The 18,922-nt window shown below is 40.3% G+C and overlaps 2 protein-coding genes across 6 annotated transcripts in view; both read left to right on the plus strand.

The window, feature by feature from the left end:
- The first annotated feature begins 2,208 nt into the window (after positions 1-2,208).
- dnajc28 (DnaJ (Hsp40) homolog, subfamily C, member 28) lies at positions 2,209-4,253 on the plus strand. The gene has a single exon (XM_063050452.1). The coding sequence runs from the start codon at positions 2,453-2,455 to the stop codon at positions 3,536-3,538; it is 1,086 nt and encodes a 361-aa protein (XP_062906522.1). The 5' UTR covers positions 2,209-2,452; the 3' UTR covers positions 3,539-4,253.
- Positions 4,254-7,393: 3,140 nt separating this feature from the next.
- Positions 7,394-18,922, plus strand: part of LOC134347884 (transmembrane protein 50B) — a 90,282-nt gene continuing 78,753 nt past the window's right edge. The window contains exons 1-2 of one of the 5 annotated variants that reach the window (XM_063050455.1): positions 7,394-7,517; positions 9,640-9,794. The gene's annotated coding sequence lies outside the window, so the exon portion shown is untranslated. The remainder of the gene's footprint in view (positions 7,518-9,639; positions 9,795-18,922) is intronic. The other 4 variants (XM_063050453.1, XM_063050456.1, XM_063050454.1 and 1 more) reach the window with 4 other exon arrangements.

Here is an 18,922-nt window from a genome sequence, read left to right on the forward strand (position 1 = left end):
TTGCTGATTAGTTTTGTGGGGATGATGGTATTAAATGCTGAACTGTAATCAATAAAGAACATCCTGTTGTTTGCTGTCCAGATGTTCCAGGGTTGTGTGAAGAGCCAATGAGATGGCATCTGCGGTGGACCTGTTGCTGTGAACTCAGCAGGTCAGACAGCATCTATGGAAATGAATAAACAGTCGACATTACAGGCCGATCTGCTTCTTCAAGACTGTAAAGGAAGGGAGAAGATGCCAGAATAAAAAAAAGGTGGGGGAGAGGAAATGGGGCTAGCTGGAAGGTGAAATGTTACTATTTCCAATCCTATGCCTTCAACCAGAATAAGGATTGTTGGCTGGTACTCTATGGTGGCAATGCCATAAATTCAGTTGGACCAGCTGCATAAATACTGGTTAAAAGTGTAAGTCAGGTTCTGGTTACCATGTGGTGACTGCCTCTCCCCTTCACAAAGCCTATTGGTTATCGGTTATCCAGTCATCATTAGGACACAGGCCAGAAATACAATGGAATGCAATTGCTTCTTTGAATATTGTTCCATCTTCACTCAAATTTGATGCCATCCAGCACAAAGCAATCTACTTAATTTGCACCCCATTCACTGTCCTAAACTCCATGGCCAGCCACTGGGTGAAATGGTGTAGTATTGATAAAGATCACCACAGCTACTTGTCCAGGCTATTCTGGCAGCATCTTCTAAACCATCATCTCTGCAAGCGAGAAGGTCAAGAGCTTTAACAAATCTCCTGTTGTTCCTCACAAACAAGAGAAAATCTGCAGATGCTGGAAATCCACAGAGAATGCTGGAGGAACTCAGCAGGTCAGGTAGCATCTATAGAAAAGAGTGCAGTTGATGTTTCGGGCCGACACCCTTCATCAGGACTGCCCTTTACAGATGCTGCCTGTCCTGCTGAGTTCCTCCAGCACTTTGTGTGTGTTGTTTGTGTCCTGTTGTTCCACGCTAAGTTACACACCATCCTGCCGTGGAAATGTATCATTGTGGAGTAGCACACAAGATGCTGGAGCCACTCGTTATTCCTTCACTGTCCATAAGACATAGGAACAGAATTCTGCCATTCAGCCCATCGTGTCAGCTCTGCAATTCCATTATGGCTGATCCTGGATCCCACTCAACCCCATACACCTGCCTTCTCGCCATATCCTTTGATGCCCTGACCAATCAGGAAATGACCACCCTCCGCCTCAAATATATGCATGGACTAGGCCTCCGCTGCAGTCTGTGGCAGTATTCTGCAGATTTACTACTCTCTGCCTAAAAAAAAACCTCCTTACCTCTGTTCTAAAGGGCCGCCCCTCAATTTTGAGGCTGTGCCCTCTAGTTCTGGATAGGAAATATCCTTTCCAAATCCACCCTACCTTGTCATTAGGACTAAGTTCTGGAACTCTCAAACCCAAAACCATTTTGGGAGTACCATGACCAAAAGTACTGTAATAAACATCTGCCTTGCCATTGAAATCCAATAGCCTCACTCCAGAAATAAACTCAAAACTTTTGGGGAAAGGAGGCAGCGTGATACGAATTAGACAGCTCTTTCTAAAAGTTAGCATAAGCATGGTGAATCAAATAAGCATCCACGCCCCGTGCTACATGATTGTCATATTTGATTTTAAGGGCACTTGTTACATATTCTCTTACATTTGGAAGTTCTCTACGGCCCGACGTTCAAGTCCGATCTCTCTCCTACTAAGTGTCAAATCTTTTCAAACCAGATTGCACTGCAGTACATTGGAAATCATCGTTTTGGTATTGAGTCTCGCCTCTTTCAGGGGAAAAATATTTTGGTACTATTTTAAGTGTTTTATGGTGCAAATTGCAAATCTATTTGTTTTTTCTGTGGCAAATTTTATTCAAGATTTTGTATTGTTACTCGTCAATGCACCTGTAAAGGAGAACGAAATGATTGTCACTCCGTATTAGTGTACATATAATAATTCTTTTCGTCCAATACTAAGCGAGAATTTGCGGCCTAACGTTTGACAAAAGGATTTTAAAATTAAATGCTGTAATTCCATTCTGGAATGCTGCAAAGTTTGAAAATTTGTCGGGCGCACCGCACTGCCATCCACAGGAGTGCGCTATGCCGTGAAGTTTTGAGAAATGTTTGTTGGAACTACAGCTCCCAGGAGCCAATTTAAACACAAACCCATTGCTTCCGTCTCTGATGACCTCTCGGCCTGTGGTTTCCGGTCGCAGTTTCCTTCTGGTAATATCATGTCCCGAATACTTTAATTTTGGTGATGAGGGCAGAAGGAATCCAACAGCTTAAAAAAAATGCACGTAAAGGCAAGTTGATTCACCCCCTTTGCCAGATGTAACGCTGTTGCTCAGAAAATGGGATTTTTTTAATACCAAAGGTTTTATTAAAACGTGCATCAAGTGATTCTGTCAGTGATTGTGTTTCCCATCGAAGGCGTCACTCCAGGGAGAACATGTTAACAGCAAAGGCAAACTGGGTGATGACTTGCCTTCGCGGTGCTCGGATGCTCTCGGGTCACCGAACTGTGAGCAAACACCTCCAAGATTGTTACAGATTGCTTAATGTACAGGAAAACTGCAACCACGATGAAGCGAAGGAAGCCTATGTCAAACTTGCCAAATTATATCATCCAGATAGTGGCTCTGACGGCGCTGATCCTCAAAAGTTCATGCAAGTCGAAGAAGCCTACAAAGCTATTGTCAAGCATTTAGCAGAGAAAGGAAAGGCAGGGCCTGATCAAAGAATGGATGAAGAAGAAGAACAATCCAAGTACCTGGCACCTCAGCACAGACAGTATCTGAGCTTTGAAGGCATTGGTACTGGTACACCTAGTCAAAGAGAGAAGCAGTATAGGAAGTTCAGAGTCAGTCGTGCAAGTGATCAAGTGTTGGATTACAGAAAACAGAAACTACAAGCTCAGGATCTGGAAAATACTATGATGGTGATGGATATCCAGCATGGCAAGAAAACAAAAATAACCCAAGCAGTGGAACGGTTGGTGGAAGATCTCATCCAGGAGTCAATGGCCAAAGGTGACTTTGATAATCTTAGCGGTAAAGGGAAACCACTGCAGAAGTTTGCACAATATCCATACATCGATCCCATGACACACAATCTGAACAGGATCCTCATAGAAAATGGGTATCAACCAGAGTGGATTGCTTTGCGTAAAGAAATAAAGCAAACTATAGAGAAACTCAGAAGTGACATGATGAGTTACAGGAAAAAGCTTGGTGAGCCCCTGACTGTCCATACTCAGAAACATTGGAACCTAATCTGTGAGCAATTCAGAAATGATATTAAGCAACTTAATAAAACGATAGATAGATTCAATTTGATTGTACCTCTACTGAACAGACAGATGCTGCACTTTAACCCAGATAAGGAGATTGCTGTCATATTGAAAAACTATGATATGTTAACGGAGGCAAACAAAGCCACGTCAGAGATTATTGGAAAATCAACTGAAGAAAATAGTACAAAAAACACCTTACTGAATTGGATCAAACATTTGCTGAAATATGATCAGAGGAAGTAGTGAAAGCCGGTAACTTTAATGATCAGAATGTTAATTTATTCATGTAATTATTTTTTTAAAATTGCAGCATAGGAGCACATTACTTGGAGAAGGCCATTCACTCAGATTATGGTATATTTTTAGTTTAATGCCACTTTATTCACAGTTTCTCCATGTCACATGATGCCTTTACCTGTCTAAAATCTGTCAGTTTTAATCCTGATACTTCAAATTATCCTTTTGAGCAGAAAGAGGAACACAGAAAGGTCAGCACAATATTGTGGGCCAAAGGGCCTGTACTGTGATGCTAAATCTGAAATTTTACTTAGAAATGTGTTTCAGCATTTCCTTTCTTTATCATATTTATCTCATTCTATGTCTTTCTTCCATCTGCCAAGCCAAGGAATATTTACTGTATTCAGGAAGTAAGTTCACATCAATAAATTCTCTTTGCTGTGGTATTTAAACTGCAATAATTCCATCCTGAAGAATACTGCATGTAAGGAAAAAAAATGTTGGTGAATTTAATAAAGAGCTATTTGCTTATTGTAATGATCATCAAATCTACTGATTTTTTAAAAAATAAAGGCTTAATAAAGCCTTAATTTTTGTGGCATAAAGTACATTAAACCACAAAAAATTGAAATGGTTAGAATTCATTATGCTGTACAAATACTACTATGTAGGAACAGTTTTTTCTGGAACTTGTTCACTTCTGAAATTGTTTTTTGTAATTCTCAACAAATAAAGTCTGTATGTTTTTTTTTGTTGATGTATTTAATCAAAATTATGTACCTCTACTGTAGTTTTCTTGATTGGTAGAGTGCTTCTGCATTTCTCGTTTGAAGTGGTTTATTAGATAGATAAATACTTTATTGATCCCAAAGGAAATTGCAGTGTCACAAAGCATTACAAGTGCACAGATATACAAATATTAGAAGAGAAGTAAGAAAGAATAAAAAATAAGAAATAATACTATCGTCACATATACTGTTACAGTATTTTGCATTCTGTTCATACAGATCAAATTATTACACTATCCATTAAGGTAGTACATGATAAACAATAACAATGCAGAATAATGTGTAACGGCTACAGATAAAATGCAGTGCAGGTAAATGATAAGGGTGCAAGTTCATTGCAAGGTAAATTGTGAGGTCAACATTCCATCTTATTGTACTAGATAGTTTGGAAGCTGTCCTTGAGTTTGGAGATATGTGCCTTCAGGCTTTTGTATCTTCTCCCCAATAGAAGAGGAGAGAAGAGAGAATCTTCCTGGCAGATGTGGTTTTTCATTATGCTGACTACTTTACCCAGGCAGTGAGAGGTATACAGAGTCCATGGAAGGAAGGCTGTTTTCCATGATGTTATCTGTGATTGTTATCCTCAAATTAGCCTCAAATGTGGCCTCAGCTCTCTTGGATTCATCTCTTATCCCAACTTACCTTTAAACTTTGTGGACAGTTTTCTAGTTCCATGCACATCCTTGTCACACAATTGAAATTGAATTCTACATCATTACAAACTTCTTGATTTTGATCGGCAATGAAGTGGTGCTGGGAAGTCAAAGTAATTACTATTTTATTAACTTATTTTGCTTTACACTGATTATTTTGATAATTAGATGGCAATTTCACTGGTTTTAATTAGTTATACTTCCAGAGTGATAATCTGTGAGCAGGGCACATACTGTATGTTTCAGATCCAGCACACTATTGAGATGAAAGAGTCAAAACCAGAAGGGGAGGATTAATGTATGCTTGGAAAGGTGAGGATTAATTTAAGATAGACAACATGGCTGTGATAGGGGAGATCCAATTTGATTGTATTATTGAAGAGATAATTTATTGATGAGGGCAATGCATATTACGTTATCTACATGGACTTCACTATGGTCTTTGACAAGATCCCACAGGGGGATTAGAGCAGGCAGACAGCTATGGTGGGATTCAAGACAATTTGTGACCAGTGGTTTTCTCACAGCCATGAATGCTGAGATCAGTTCTTTGTTTTATACTGTATATATTAACAATATAGGAGATATTAGTAAGTTTCTAGAGGGCACGAAAATTTGTTGTGCTGACGGCAGGATAGTTGAAGGATACAGTATAATATTGACAATGATTCTCTTTGTAAAATGGCCTGGGCAATGGCAGATGGAATTTTAATCCTGAAGTGTGAAGTAATGCACTTTGGGGAGACCAATATAATTTGGGCATACACAACGCCTAGGAAGTACTGAGGAACAGAGAAAATGGTGTATAAGACCAAGGATCACAGGTAGCGTTGCGAAGAAGACATGCAATTTACTTGCCTGCCTTATCCGGGTGACAGAACTTAAAAGCTGCCAATGGTACAACATTATAAAATGTTGGTTAAGCCACAGTTGGGGTATTGAATGTAATTGCAATTGTGAAGGTGCAGAGGAACTTCACCAGCAACTTGCTAGAATGCGGTGTTTTCATCGACTTTGACTCAAAACGTCAATTGCCACCATCCCTTACTTTTGGTGCACGAATCATTCTCATAAATTGAATAGGTTAGGACTGTTTTCTGCAGAGCATAGGGTTTGAGAGGAGATTTGATAGAGGTATCCAAAGCACTTCAGGATGTATACTGGATACGTTTCTCTGACATTAAATGTAGCTTTGAAACCTTTGAAAATTATGAGGGGTATGGGTAGGGTAAATGCAAGCAGGCATTTTCCACTGAGATTGGGTGGGACTAAAACAGAGGTTAAAGGTGAAAGGTGAGAAGTTTAAGGGGAAACTTATTCACTCAGAGGATTGTGAGTGTGGAATGAGCAGCCAGCACAAAGTAGTGCATGCTGGCTTAATTTCAACGTTTAAGAGAAGTTTGGATAGGTACATGGATGGATAGGAGGGATACGGAAGGCTATAGTCCTGGTGCAGGTCGATGGGAGTAGGCAGTTTAAATGTTTTCAGCATGGACTAGATGGGCTGAGGGTGTTGTTTCTGTGCCTTATTTCTCTATGGCTCTCAGATACTACTCTACCAGCTGACTTCCCCCGCAGATTGTTTGTTGCAGTACAAGGATTCGTTTGTTTTCCTTGGAGTGGAAGAGACTTTGGGATGGGGGATAGCCTGCTGAAGTATACTATTAGACATGGAAGTGGGGATTAAGATACTCAGTCCATTGAATCTGCTCCACCATTTGATCATGGGTGATTTATTATACTTTATTTAGCCTTCTCCCTGGAACCTTTGACCTCCTTATTAATCAAGAGCCTATCAATCTCTACTTTAAATAGATCTAATGATCTGGCCTCCACAACCGTTTGTGGCAATGAATTCCACGGATTCAAAAGTAAGACACTTTTATCCCCATAGCAGAGATGACGAAACCCTGAAGATATACGCTGAGGATCAGAGGAAGAACTTTTTTTCAAATAGTCGAACATGGAAAGCACTTCCAGAATAGGTGGTGGAGGCAGAAACTCTCACGTTTGCTAAGTATCCGGGCAAGAACCTGGATCGCCGAGACGTAGAATGCTAATGACGAAATGGTGCATTTAGTATAGAAATGGGTACTAGAGGGTTAAAATGTTGGCCGAAAAGCTTGTTTTAGTTTTGTACGACTCAATTTTCCTCATATCATATGTTCATCCCATTCTACCATTTGGCTACCTCTTTTTTTTTGCCTAAACCCACGGTCTACGCATTAAATTGCGGACATGTCCCAACCACTCTCCGACTTGCACCGCAACGCCCTCCCGATGATTGACATATCAGAAGGCGATTCATGCTGCAGCCAGTGACAACTCCTGTTCCACTCCATTCCCGTTCATGTATATCAATGAAACATGATAGTGGATTGGTGAGTCCAGTGAGGTATTCTATTTCTATTGGTAGAAGCGGACGCCTGTCACTCGTGCGGGTTGGGCTTGGCAGCGGCATGCGGAGGCTGAGCGTAAGGTGGACAGGGAGGTGTTGAAGAGGTTTGTGCGATATAGGCTTTGCCTCGAGGAGGCCGAGGTCAGGTTCGTATGGTTATCTTAAGCAATAATCTATCTTTAAATGTTTGTAATGTATTTCTTATGGTCGCTTTCCGAAGTCTGAGGAGAAGGATGCCGAGTGTGAGCTGTATGTGTGGTTGGTGGTTTGTCTGGGAAGCTGCAGTAACCCTGTGTTCATTCCATAACACGATGCATCCATCAGTGTTACAGCCATGGATGCAAATGTGTCTTTATTTCATTTGTCTTCATTATTGGATGAAAAGGTGAATGACTGATGTTGGGCACCGCATTTCCATGTTACTGGCCCAAAGATAATAATGCCTCCTCACTCATTAACATTTTTTAAGATTATGGGGATGGGGTGATGTTGTAGGAAAAGATCTGATTGGCAAGTTCATTTTTATGCTCATCAAGAAATTGTATAAAGACAAAAAAAAGTATTGTTTTTAAACAAATCAATTAGCACAATACTTAGCACAATTTCTGGAGATGTTTTACTTTTACGTAATCTTTTCTTGCTCTGGTCTGTAGATTATGGTCAGTTTATCTTCTGCATCAACGAGGATGCCTGTAACTGTAATAACGGAAGTTTAGTAATAAATAGCTAGTGTTTGACTTGCTGCTATCCTTGCAGCGTAAGTACTCCATTACATTAATGAGGGAGTGTGTTTCAGTTAAGAGAAAATCTTTGGGATGAAAAATTTGGCTGTTTACTTGCATGTTTTTCATGTAGCATTGAGGTATGCATAAGGACAATTCTCAGACCCAGCTTTTGGAGGTGAAGCTCCAACTCATTGACCTGTTCAATAAAGCATGAGATGAAGGGCCTTGTGTACAGACACTCCTGTATGTAGTGTCATTTTATGGACACACTTAGTTTATGCATATAAGCTATCTTGTGTATTTGTATTTATTGTGTTTTTTTTATTGTGTTCTTCATATTTTTTGGTTGCTGTATTGGATCTGGAGTAGCAATTATCTTGTTCTCTTTTACACCTGTGTACTGAAAATGACATTAAACAATTTTGAGTCTTGTATTCAGCATTTGCAAAGCAAAGGTGCACAACCTAACTATCCCAAAATAGAACTTCCGGTGGTACTAAAGCTGTCTTCTGTACCATGTATGGAACAAATTATAGCTCTTTCATATGAGTGGAATGTGTTCAAGTCATTCTCAATACTAAGGGCTGCTTCAGAAGAAATGGTATGAAAGCAGTACTGCTGAAGAGAGTGGCTAACGCAAAGAATATAGAAGACAGTTTCAAACATCTTGGCCTTAATGTGGGATTGTTTCTTAACTTTGTTCTTCAAGCAAGTTTGATCCAGAATTTAGAATGTGACATCTTGAAAAGGGTGGAAGGGGATAGAACAAATATACTGTAGTTCCTCAACACACATCAAATTTGCTGGTGAACACAGCAGGCCAGGCAGCATCTCTAGGAAGAAGTACAGTCGGCATTTCAGGCCGAGACCCAGGTTTCGGGTCTCAGCCTGAAACGTCGACTGTACCTCTTCCTAGAGATGCTGCCTGGCCTGCTGTGTTCACCAGCAACTTTGATGTATGTTGCTTGAATTTCCAGCATCTGCAGAATTCCTTGTGTTTGCGTACTGTAGTTCCTCAATTTTATGACATGTCTTCTCACTATGAATGAACAATATGAAAGTTGCTCCATCAGTAATGTGAATCTAATATGGAGAAGTGCCTTTTGTAGTGGCAAAGGTTAAAAGTGTGTTTATTATCAAAGCATATATGTAGTGTACAACCCTGAGATTTGTCTTCAACCTTCAGTCCAAAGTTTCAAAATTGAGTTTTGAGATGTATTTCCTTCATTAGAAAAAAAAATGTAGAATTAGTTGCAGTTTATTTAAGAAAAAAAATAACTCTTATCCAATATTTTCTGAAGCTTGCTGCTGCTTCTCAGTGGCTTGTTAAGAGCTCACTCTGTAGTTAAATATAAAACCAAATATTACAGCATTTTGAGTTCAGTTAAAAGAAGCACAAATTTCAAACAGAAATATATAAATTTCAGTGTAAGCCATTAGTAAAAAGCAATGTTATGTACTTTAGAATTTGAATCAAATTGAAAGACCACAGGAATTTCTTTGCATTTATTAACGTTCATGTATTTGTTTCTTTCTCTGTTAGATGATTTGTGAAACCTTGCACTTACAAAGAGTTCCACTCTGTGTTGATTATTGCTCAGATTAGATGGGCTAAGGATCTACCTGGAATTCCCTGTGACTTCATAGAAGCTGTAATTGATCAGATTTGGCAATTTTTCGGGAAAGAGGTGGGTTATGGTAAGCCTGCAATCTCAGCTCCACCACTTGCTAAAATTAAATGCTTTATTTTTGTTTTTTTAAAAAATAAAGCAGACGGAATATTTTGGGCAGACAGCTGGGCAATCCTGTTTGTAAGAAAATCCCGTGCTTTGCTACTGATCCCTCAAATGTTTCTCTCCAAGATTCCAGATTTAAGATTATTGACTGTAATTCCCAGTACACAATTGTAAAGAAGAACAAAATACTTGTTACTCTGGCTCCAATGCAACACAGAAAAAAGACCAATATGATAAGGAACACAATAATATAAAATGACAAAATAAATGTAAATGCATAATATGGCTTATATGCATAGATTGTATATCCGTATAGTGTACTAGGCACAGGAATGTCTGTACATAAGGAGACTGACAGGAAATGATAAAATAGTGGTGGCTGTGGGTGTGGAGGGGTGGGTTAGTGGATGGAGGTGTTGATTAGCCTTACTGTTTAGGGAAAGCTCCAAAAACACATTCAACTTTTTTTTTAATGCCCCTTTTGTGCAGTCTTCTCTATTTCATGACAATGGTGACCTTTAAAATACTTCCACCTGCCCTTTTATATCATGGAAGTTGGAGAAAAATTGGCATGGGCAAAAGCTGTAACCATGTATTTGGCTAAATTGGTAGCACCTATGTTTCTACATTAGAAGGTAAAAATTATGTATTCCAAACTATGGCTAAAATACAAACATTATTGATGTTCTGCAATACTGACTAATAGTTGAACAATTGAATCTCTGATCATTCAAATGAGGTGTGACATAGATCTGTCTAATGCTAAGATGGATATAGTGGGGAAAATACTTGCGTTGATCTGGAAGGTTATAAGAAGCCAGTAGGTGTTGAATCTATCTTGGGATTTTTGGAGAATTCCTACACTGGGCAATATGGATTTCTAAGCAGAGCATGGATAAGAAAGCAATTTTTGATGCTGTGATACCAAAAAAAATGTTTTCAATTTTTATGTGTATTTTTGGAATGGATTAATGAGAAGAGGCTTAACACCCAGAGCCAAATGTCAAGGGATAGCGTTCCGTTTTCATTGAGAATGCTCAGAGATTTCTGTTTTCATCTGTCAAAGAGCCAAGATGCCCTTTTGATAAATCCTTGGGATTTTAATTGGTATTTGAAAACATATTTAATCACACATTAGTGAATTGGTGAAATGCTGTTTTACAGCATCCAAATATCTACTGGCACGAATCAGTGAAAAGTTTAGATTTACTCCTTGGGTGTACTGCATAACGGTATGAAACTTAGTGTTCATGCAAGAGGTATTCACACACATAATGCTGGAGAAACTCAGCAGGTCAGGCAGCATTATGAAAATGAATTCTGAAAAGGTATTCATATTTTATCTGTTATTTATAATCATCAGTGAAGAAACAAATGAACAAAAGATTAATTTTAAATTTGTTCATTTTTGCATGCCTACATATTTTGAAGAAGAAGTTTTTTAAAAAAAGTTCAAGTTCGAAGTAAATTTCATTATCAGAGTATATACACGTCACCACATACGACCCTGAGATTCTTTTTCTTGCGGGAATACTCAGCAAATCTATAGAACAGTAACTGTAAGCAGGATCAGTGAAAGAGCAAGAGCATAGAAGGTGACAAACTGCAAATGTTAATGAATAAATAGCAGTAGAAAAAGAGAACATGAAATAACAAGATAGAGTCCTTAATTGAGATCATTGGTTATGAGAACATGTCAATAGATGAGTGTAGTTTTCCTCTTTTGTTCAAGAGCTTGATGGTTGAGGGGTAGTAACTGTTTTTGAACCTAGTGGTGCAAGTCCTGAGGCATTTGTACCAGCAGTGAGAAAAGAGTATGGCTTGGGTGGTGAGGATCTTTGATGGATACTGCTGTCTTACAGCAGTGTTTCATGTAGATGTACTCAATGGTTGGGAGGGCTTTACCATGATGTACTGGGCCAAATCCACTACCTTTTGTAGGACTTTCCACTCAAAAGCATTGGTGTTCCCATACCAGGCCATAATGCAACCAGGCAATATACTTTCCACTACACATCGAGAGAAGTTTAAGGATTTTGATGACATGCGGAATCTCTGCAGAAGCCTAAAGAATAGAGGTGCTGTCGTGGTTTCTTTGCAATTACATTTATATGATGGGTCTAGGACAGGTCCTCTGCAATATTGACACTCAAGAATGACCCTTTCCACCTCTGATCAGCCAATGAGTTCCTCTAGCATTTTGTGTGTGTTGCTTGGCATTCCCCAACATCTGTAGAGTCTCTAGGTCTGAGCTGTCTTCTAACAGGAAATGGGGGAATGAGGATGTCATTTGGCTCCTTGAGGTAACTGTAATGCAACTAGAGGAGATGAGCAACTTTGATAACTGTCCAAAAGGATTTGAAGATAGGCAAGTGATTTTCAAAATTGAGAGTCAAAGTATTCTGTATTGAAGGTAATAGGTGAATGGAGTTTGACATTTGCAGCAGACTTTTGAGCAAGTTTACAGAGGGTAGAATGAGGGAGGCATTGGGAGTGCATTGGAATAGTAAACAGTAGAGGTAATAAGTATAGACAAGCATTTTAGCAGCAGATGAGCTGACCAGCTACAAATATGATGTAACAACTGTGGAACTAAGTGGTCTTTCATTGGCACCAAGTATATGGGCTGAAGTCTTATTGTATGAGTAAATATACTAAGGGTGTAAATAGTCTCAAGTCGCTTCACACTGTCAGATAGAGACCGGGCTTAGGGACTTGTAGTTTTCCCTTTTCTAGGCTAATACTTGAAATTGGGAGGATTGTCTTATAAGGAAAGTAGACGTCATATTCTGCAACTACTAGATTTTGGGGAGAGATGGGAATTGTCTGAAACTAAGATCCTGTGATCAGAACGAGTGATCTGTGATCTGTCCTGCTGAGGGGTCTCGGCCCAAAACAACTGTACTTTTTTCCCATAGATGCTACCTGGCCTGCTGAGTTCCTCCAGCATTTTGTGTGTGTTGCTTGGATTTCCAGCATCTGCAGATTTTCTCTTGTTTGTGATCCTAACGAGTTGTCCATTTTGTTTCTTTGAGGTCGTGAGTCTTTGGAATTTTACTTTCATTCCTTTATTTTAGGAAGAGAGTCTTTCCGTATTTTAACAGAAAGGTTGATAGTGTCTTGGTAAGCAAGGGGATATATGGGTACTTGCATTAAATGAAATTGTGGTATTCAACTTGCAATCAATCACCCACGATCTCATCAAATAGTGCAGGAAACCCAAGGGTTCAGTTGCTCCTTTTTCGGATTTTTAGTTGAAGACCAATTTGCTGCAGTTAAGTTGTTTGTCTGACATATCTTGATGGTGGGAGAGTGGAGAGGTGGTGGTTAAAAATCATCAGCAAGCAGTTGGAAAATGCAGCTGTTCCCTGGTGTTGCCATGGGGTGGCATATAACTGAGAAGAGTGGTTTTCTTGAAGGGCAATTGGGTGTAAACATTGGAAGAGGTTAATTGCAGATATTTCTTTCACTACTGCCAGATAGATAATGGAGCCAGGTGACTACAGGACTGTTGACTCACAGTTTCTGTTCAGGAAACTTAAGTTTCCTATGCTTGGAGTCAGGATTTATGTGCTCATAAATATATCTACATTAAAGGCACATTTTTAAAAATTGTTTTATTTGTCTTGCACATGATGTTGATTTTTCATTTTCCCAAACCCATTCCCCAATCTGTGTTGAGAATGTTAAAAGTAGTTATGGCTGAAGGAAAAGTGTTGGCCATTGTGAGCTGAACAAAGAAATTTCTTTTATGCAGGGGTCAGAATGCAGATATCCAGCCTTCTGTTGTATTCGAGGCTGAGATAGCTTTTAGCCTCAAGGGACATCGAGATAAGGGATTATTCAAATACATTGATTTTTATGAACTGCTGTGGTAGGAAAAACATGCCAAATGGTCTGTGCTTAACAATAATGTATATGTTGTTGCTTCCCCGGAACCGTGTACAAACTTTGATTATGTACATGAATCTCCTTATTAGTACAAAGTTTACACTTTTGCCTCTTTCTGATCTGAATAAATGATTTTTAAAAAATGCTGTTGAATAAGAACCAATATAAATCTAAAAGTCGCAGGTCTGAACAGGAAGTAGAGATTTCTGTGCACACCCTGCCCTTTGTTGCTACTTGTTGTGATTATTCATTTTTTCCTTATGCTGAAGAGTAACTTGAACATCTTCCAGAACTGGTTCAATAGACTGCATTATAGATGGTCATTGGGTGTTCATGACAGGATACATGAGGAAAGATGCAATCATGTTTTTAAAATAAGTGATTGGAATTATTACCTAATAGTTAGCATTCTGATCTACCTCTTCCTTCTGCCCCCAATGAATTATTCTCAATATTTTTCAAAAAATTGTCCAGTACATTTTTTTAAACAATTTTTCCCCACACTTTTTCAATTTCTATGGTGCAAAACTCTTAGGCACGCTAGATTTTTTAATATGGTTTCAGATGGTGTGGTCTGCACAAAGCCCTGATCTCAACATTGAGGTTTGGGATTACCTGGAGAGACAGTAGCAAGTGAGTTAGCCAGAAGTCTGCTGAAGAACTGTGGCAAGTTCTCCAAGATGCTTAGAACAACCTTCCAGCCAATTTTCTTATAAAACTGCATGACAGTGTATCTAAGACCGGAAGACATAGGAGCAGAATTAGGGCATTCAAACCCTCAAGTCTGCTCCGCTACTTCATCATGGCAGATTCATTTCCCCCTCAACCCATTCTCCTGCCTTCTTCACGAAACCTTTTATGCCCTGACTAATCAAGAGCTTATTAACCTCTGCCTTAAATACACCCAATGACTCAGCCTTCACAGCCACCTGTAGCAGCAAATTCCACAGAATCACCACCCTCCTGTTTAAAGAAATTTCTCCTCATCTCCATTCTAAATGAATGTTCCTCTTTTCTGAGGCTGTGCCCTCTGGTCCTAGACTCTCCACCATAAGACATATCCTCTCCACATCCACTCTTATCTAGGCCTTTCAGCATTTGATAGGTTTCAATAAAATACGCCCCCCCCCATCATTCTTCCAAATTCTAGCAAGTAAAGGCTGAGAGCCATCAGTTGCTCCTTGTACGATAAGCCTTTCATTTGCAGAATCAATCTCGTGAACCTCCTCTGAACCCTCTCCAATTTCAGCACATCCTTTCTTAAATATGAGACCCAAAACTACTCACAATGCAGGTGTCCCCCGCTTTTCGAACGTTCGCTTTACGAAAACTCACTGTTACAAAAGACCTACATTAGTACCCTGTTTTTTGCTTTCAGAACGTGTTTTCACTGTTACAAAGAAGGGCAGCGCGCGATAAAAAATCAGTACGCAATAAAAGGCAGCGCGCGCCCCGAGCAGCTGCTCTCTCCTGGATTCGGAACGGCATTACTTAATCACGTTGCATTGAGCAGCCGTTAGCAAGATGAGTTCTAAGGTGTCGGAAAAGCCTGAAAGAGCTCGTAAGGGTGTTACACTTAGCGTAAAACTAGACATAAGCATTTCGATCGTGGTGAGCAAAGCAAGGACAAAGTTTGGCTTGTGGAAGCTGACGAAGATGATGTTGAAGAGGTTTTGGCATCCCATGACCAAGAACTGATAGATGGAGAGCTGATGCAATTGGAAGAGGAAAGGATAACAATCGAAACCAAATGCAGTAGCAAAAGTGAAGCAACTGCGTGAGATTTTCGCTGCAATGATAAAGTACGACTTTAATTTTGAAAGGGTATGTCGGTTTAGGGGATATTTGCAGGATGGTTTGAGTTCTTACAAAGAACTGTATGATAGAAAAATGCGGGAGGCTCAGCAGTCAAGCAAGCCTTCCACATCAGCCACAGCAGACAACGAACCTCGACCTTTGACATCGAGGCGGGCAGTCATAGGAGAAGATGAGATGACACCCCTGTGTCCCACCACCCCAACCCCCGGGCCCCGGACAGATACTGTACCAATTCGCGGAGAATGCAGCGGTAGCCGGGAGGCACACAGCACATCTTTAAGAAAAAAGCTGAAATAAACATGCTAATTAATTAGGTGCTGCCTAGCTCGTAATTGTCGGCCCAGATCAGAGGCGATGCAATCGGCAATTGCCTCTGATCTGCGCCGACATTTACGTGCCTTGCAGCACCTAATTAATTAGCATGTTTATTTCGGCTTTTTTCTTAAAGATGTGCTGTGTGCCTCCTGGCTACCGCTGTGTTCTTCGCGGCAATGTATCAGGTCGGCGGCCTGGAGGGTGGGGGCCACTGCGCCACCTCAACCTGCGACGACTCAGTCTAACACACCATCATCAGTGTGCTCGGCGCTGTTTTCCCAATTCCGGTAAGTGATACTACACTGTACATACATTATTTCTACTTTATATAGGCTGTGTATTTTTATGTGTTATCTGGTAGATTTGGCAGCTTCATAGTTTAAAGGTTACTGGAGAGCGTATTTATGCCAACAGCGCTTGCGTGAGATTTTCTGCCGAGAGCGCGAGCGTGAGATTTTCGCTTCGGAGATCAGTGCAGGCAATCGTTGTAGAGAAGTATTTCTACTTTATATAGGCTGTGTATTTATCATATCATTCCTGCTTTTACTACATGTTACTGTTATTTTAGGTTTTATGTGTTATTTGGCATGATTTGGTAGGTTATTTTTGGGTCTGCGAATGCTCACAAAATTTTCCCATATAAATAAATGGTAATTGCTTCTTCACTTCACGGCATTCCGGCTTACGAACCGTTTCATAGGAACGCTCTACCTTCGGATGGCGGGGGAAACCTGTATTCCAAATGAGGCTTCACCAGTACATTATAAAGCCTCAGCATTATTTCCTTGCTTTTATATTCTAGTCCTTTCTAAATTAATGCTAACATTACATTTGCGTTCTTCACCACTAACTTAACCTGCAAATTAACTTTTAGGGAATCCTGCACAAGAACTCCCAAGTAACTTTGCATCTCAGAGTTTTGAATTTTTTTCCCCCATTTAGAAAATAGTCTGTGCTTTTATTTCTTCTGCCAAAGTGCATGACCATACGCTTCCCAAAACTGTATTCCATTTGCCACTTCTTTGCCCATTTTCCTATTTGTCCAACTCCTTCTGCAGCTTTCCTGCTTTCTCAACGCTACCTGTCCCTCCACCTATCTTCGTATTGTCCACAAACTTGCCCACAAAGCCATCAATGCTGTCATTGAAATCATTAATGTGCAATGTAAAAAGAAGCACTTACAACACCAATTCCTGCAGAACACCGCTAGTTACTGGCAGCCAATCGGAAAAGTTACTTCTATTCCTGCTCTTTGTCTCCTGCCCATCAGCCAATGCTCTATCCATGCTAGTATCTTTCCTGTACTACCATGGGACACTTGTCTTGTTAAGCAGCCTCGTGTGTGGCACCTTGTCAAAGGCCTTCTGAAAGTCCAAGTACAAAATTTCCACCAATTCTCCGTTGTCAATTCTGCTTGTTATTTCTTCAAAAAATTCCAACAGATTTGTCAGGCAGGATTTTCCCTTGAGGAAACCATACTGTCTGCAGCCCATTTTATCATATGCCTCCAAGTATCTCGAGACCTCATCCTTAGTAATTGACTCCAACATCTTCCCAACTACTGAGGTCGGACTAACTGGCCTATAATTTCCTTTCTTCTGCCTCCTTCCCTTCTTGAAGAGTGGAGTGACATTTGCAATTTTCCAGTCCTGAGGAATCATTCTAGAATCCAGTGATTCTTGAAAGATCATTACTAATGCCTCCTTAAGAGAATTGATGCAGTTTTAAAGGCAAATTGAAATCATATTAAAGATAGATATTTAGGGTTTTTTTTACTGCTCTTTATAGTACATCTTCTGTAATTTAGAAACTCCATTATTTTTGAAAGCATCTTAGCTTTACAGATTTTTTTTTCATATGCCTAAGACTGTTGCACAGTACTGTATCAAGAGCAGAATACTTACAGTATGTAGGAGCTATGCAAATGATTTTCAAATTTAATTTGATTTGCTCTGAAAGCAATCATTTGATTAAATATATCTAATTCAGTATTTTAAATCATTTTATATTAAAAAAAAGGAAAACATTTGTCTTCCATCTGAACATTTAGGATGTTACTAAATAACACAACTGCTGTTCTGGATCTTTTCAATGATTTCAAATTCCCTGGCCCCAGTTCCTATACAGTACACCTCCATCCCCCCCACCAGGTAGGCCTCAAAGCTCTCCGTTTCTTTCTGGACACCAGATGGCACCAGTACCCCTCCACCATTACTCTCCTCCGTCTAACAAAATGTCCTCACTCTTAATAATTTCTCATTTGGCTCCTCCCACTTCCTTCAATCAAAAGGCCTAGCCATGGGCACTCGCATGGGTCCCAGCTATGACTGCCTTTTTGTCTGCTACACAGAACAGTCCATGTTGCAAGCCTACACCGGCATCCATCCTCCACTTTTCCTACACTAATCGACGTCTGCATTGGTGCAGTCTCCTGCACCCAAGCGGAGCACATCAACTTCATCAACTGCCCCCAACTTCCACCCTGTCCTCATTCACCTGGTCCATTTCCAACACCTCCCTCCCCTTTCTTGATCTCACTGCCTCTATCTCTGGAGACAGCTTATCTACTGATGTCTATTATAAACCCACATACTCTCACAGCTACCCTGACTATACCTCGTCCCACCCTGTTACTTGTAAAAATGCCATCTCAATTCCGTCTCCACCACATCTGCTCTCAGGATGAGGCTTTTCATTCAAGAACAGAGGAGATGTCCTCCTTTTTCAAAGATGGGAGCTTCTCTTCCTCCACCATCAACGCTGCCCTCCATCACTACGCTTCCATTTCACACACATCTGCCCTTACCCCATCCTCCCGCCACCCTGCCAGGGATAGGGTTCCTCTTGTCCTCACCTACCACCCCACTAGCCTCCGCGTCCAGAACATAATTCTCTGGAGCTTCTGCCATCTCCAACAGGATCCCACCACCAAGCACATCTTTCCCACCTCCTCCCCACTTTCTGCAGGCATCACTCTGTACGCGACTCCCTTGTTCATTTGTCCCTCCCCACTCCTGGCACTTGTCCTTGCAAGCAGAAGAAGTGCTGCACCTGCCCCTACACCTC

This window comes from Mobula hypostoma, chromosome 6, assembly GCF_963921235.1.
Source record: "Mobula hypostoma chromosome 6, sMobHyp1.1, whole genome shotgun sequence".
NCBI classification, from domain to species: domain Eukaryota; kingdom Metazoa; phylum Chordata; class Chondrichthyes; order Myliobatiformes; family Myliobatidae; genus Mobula; species Mobula hypostoma.

Excerpts from the sequence above, each read along its gene's own strand:
- dnajc28 (XM_063050452.1), top strand. The coding sequence starts at position 2,453 with ATGTTAACAGCAAAGGCAAACTGGGTGATGACTTGCCTTCGCGGTGCT.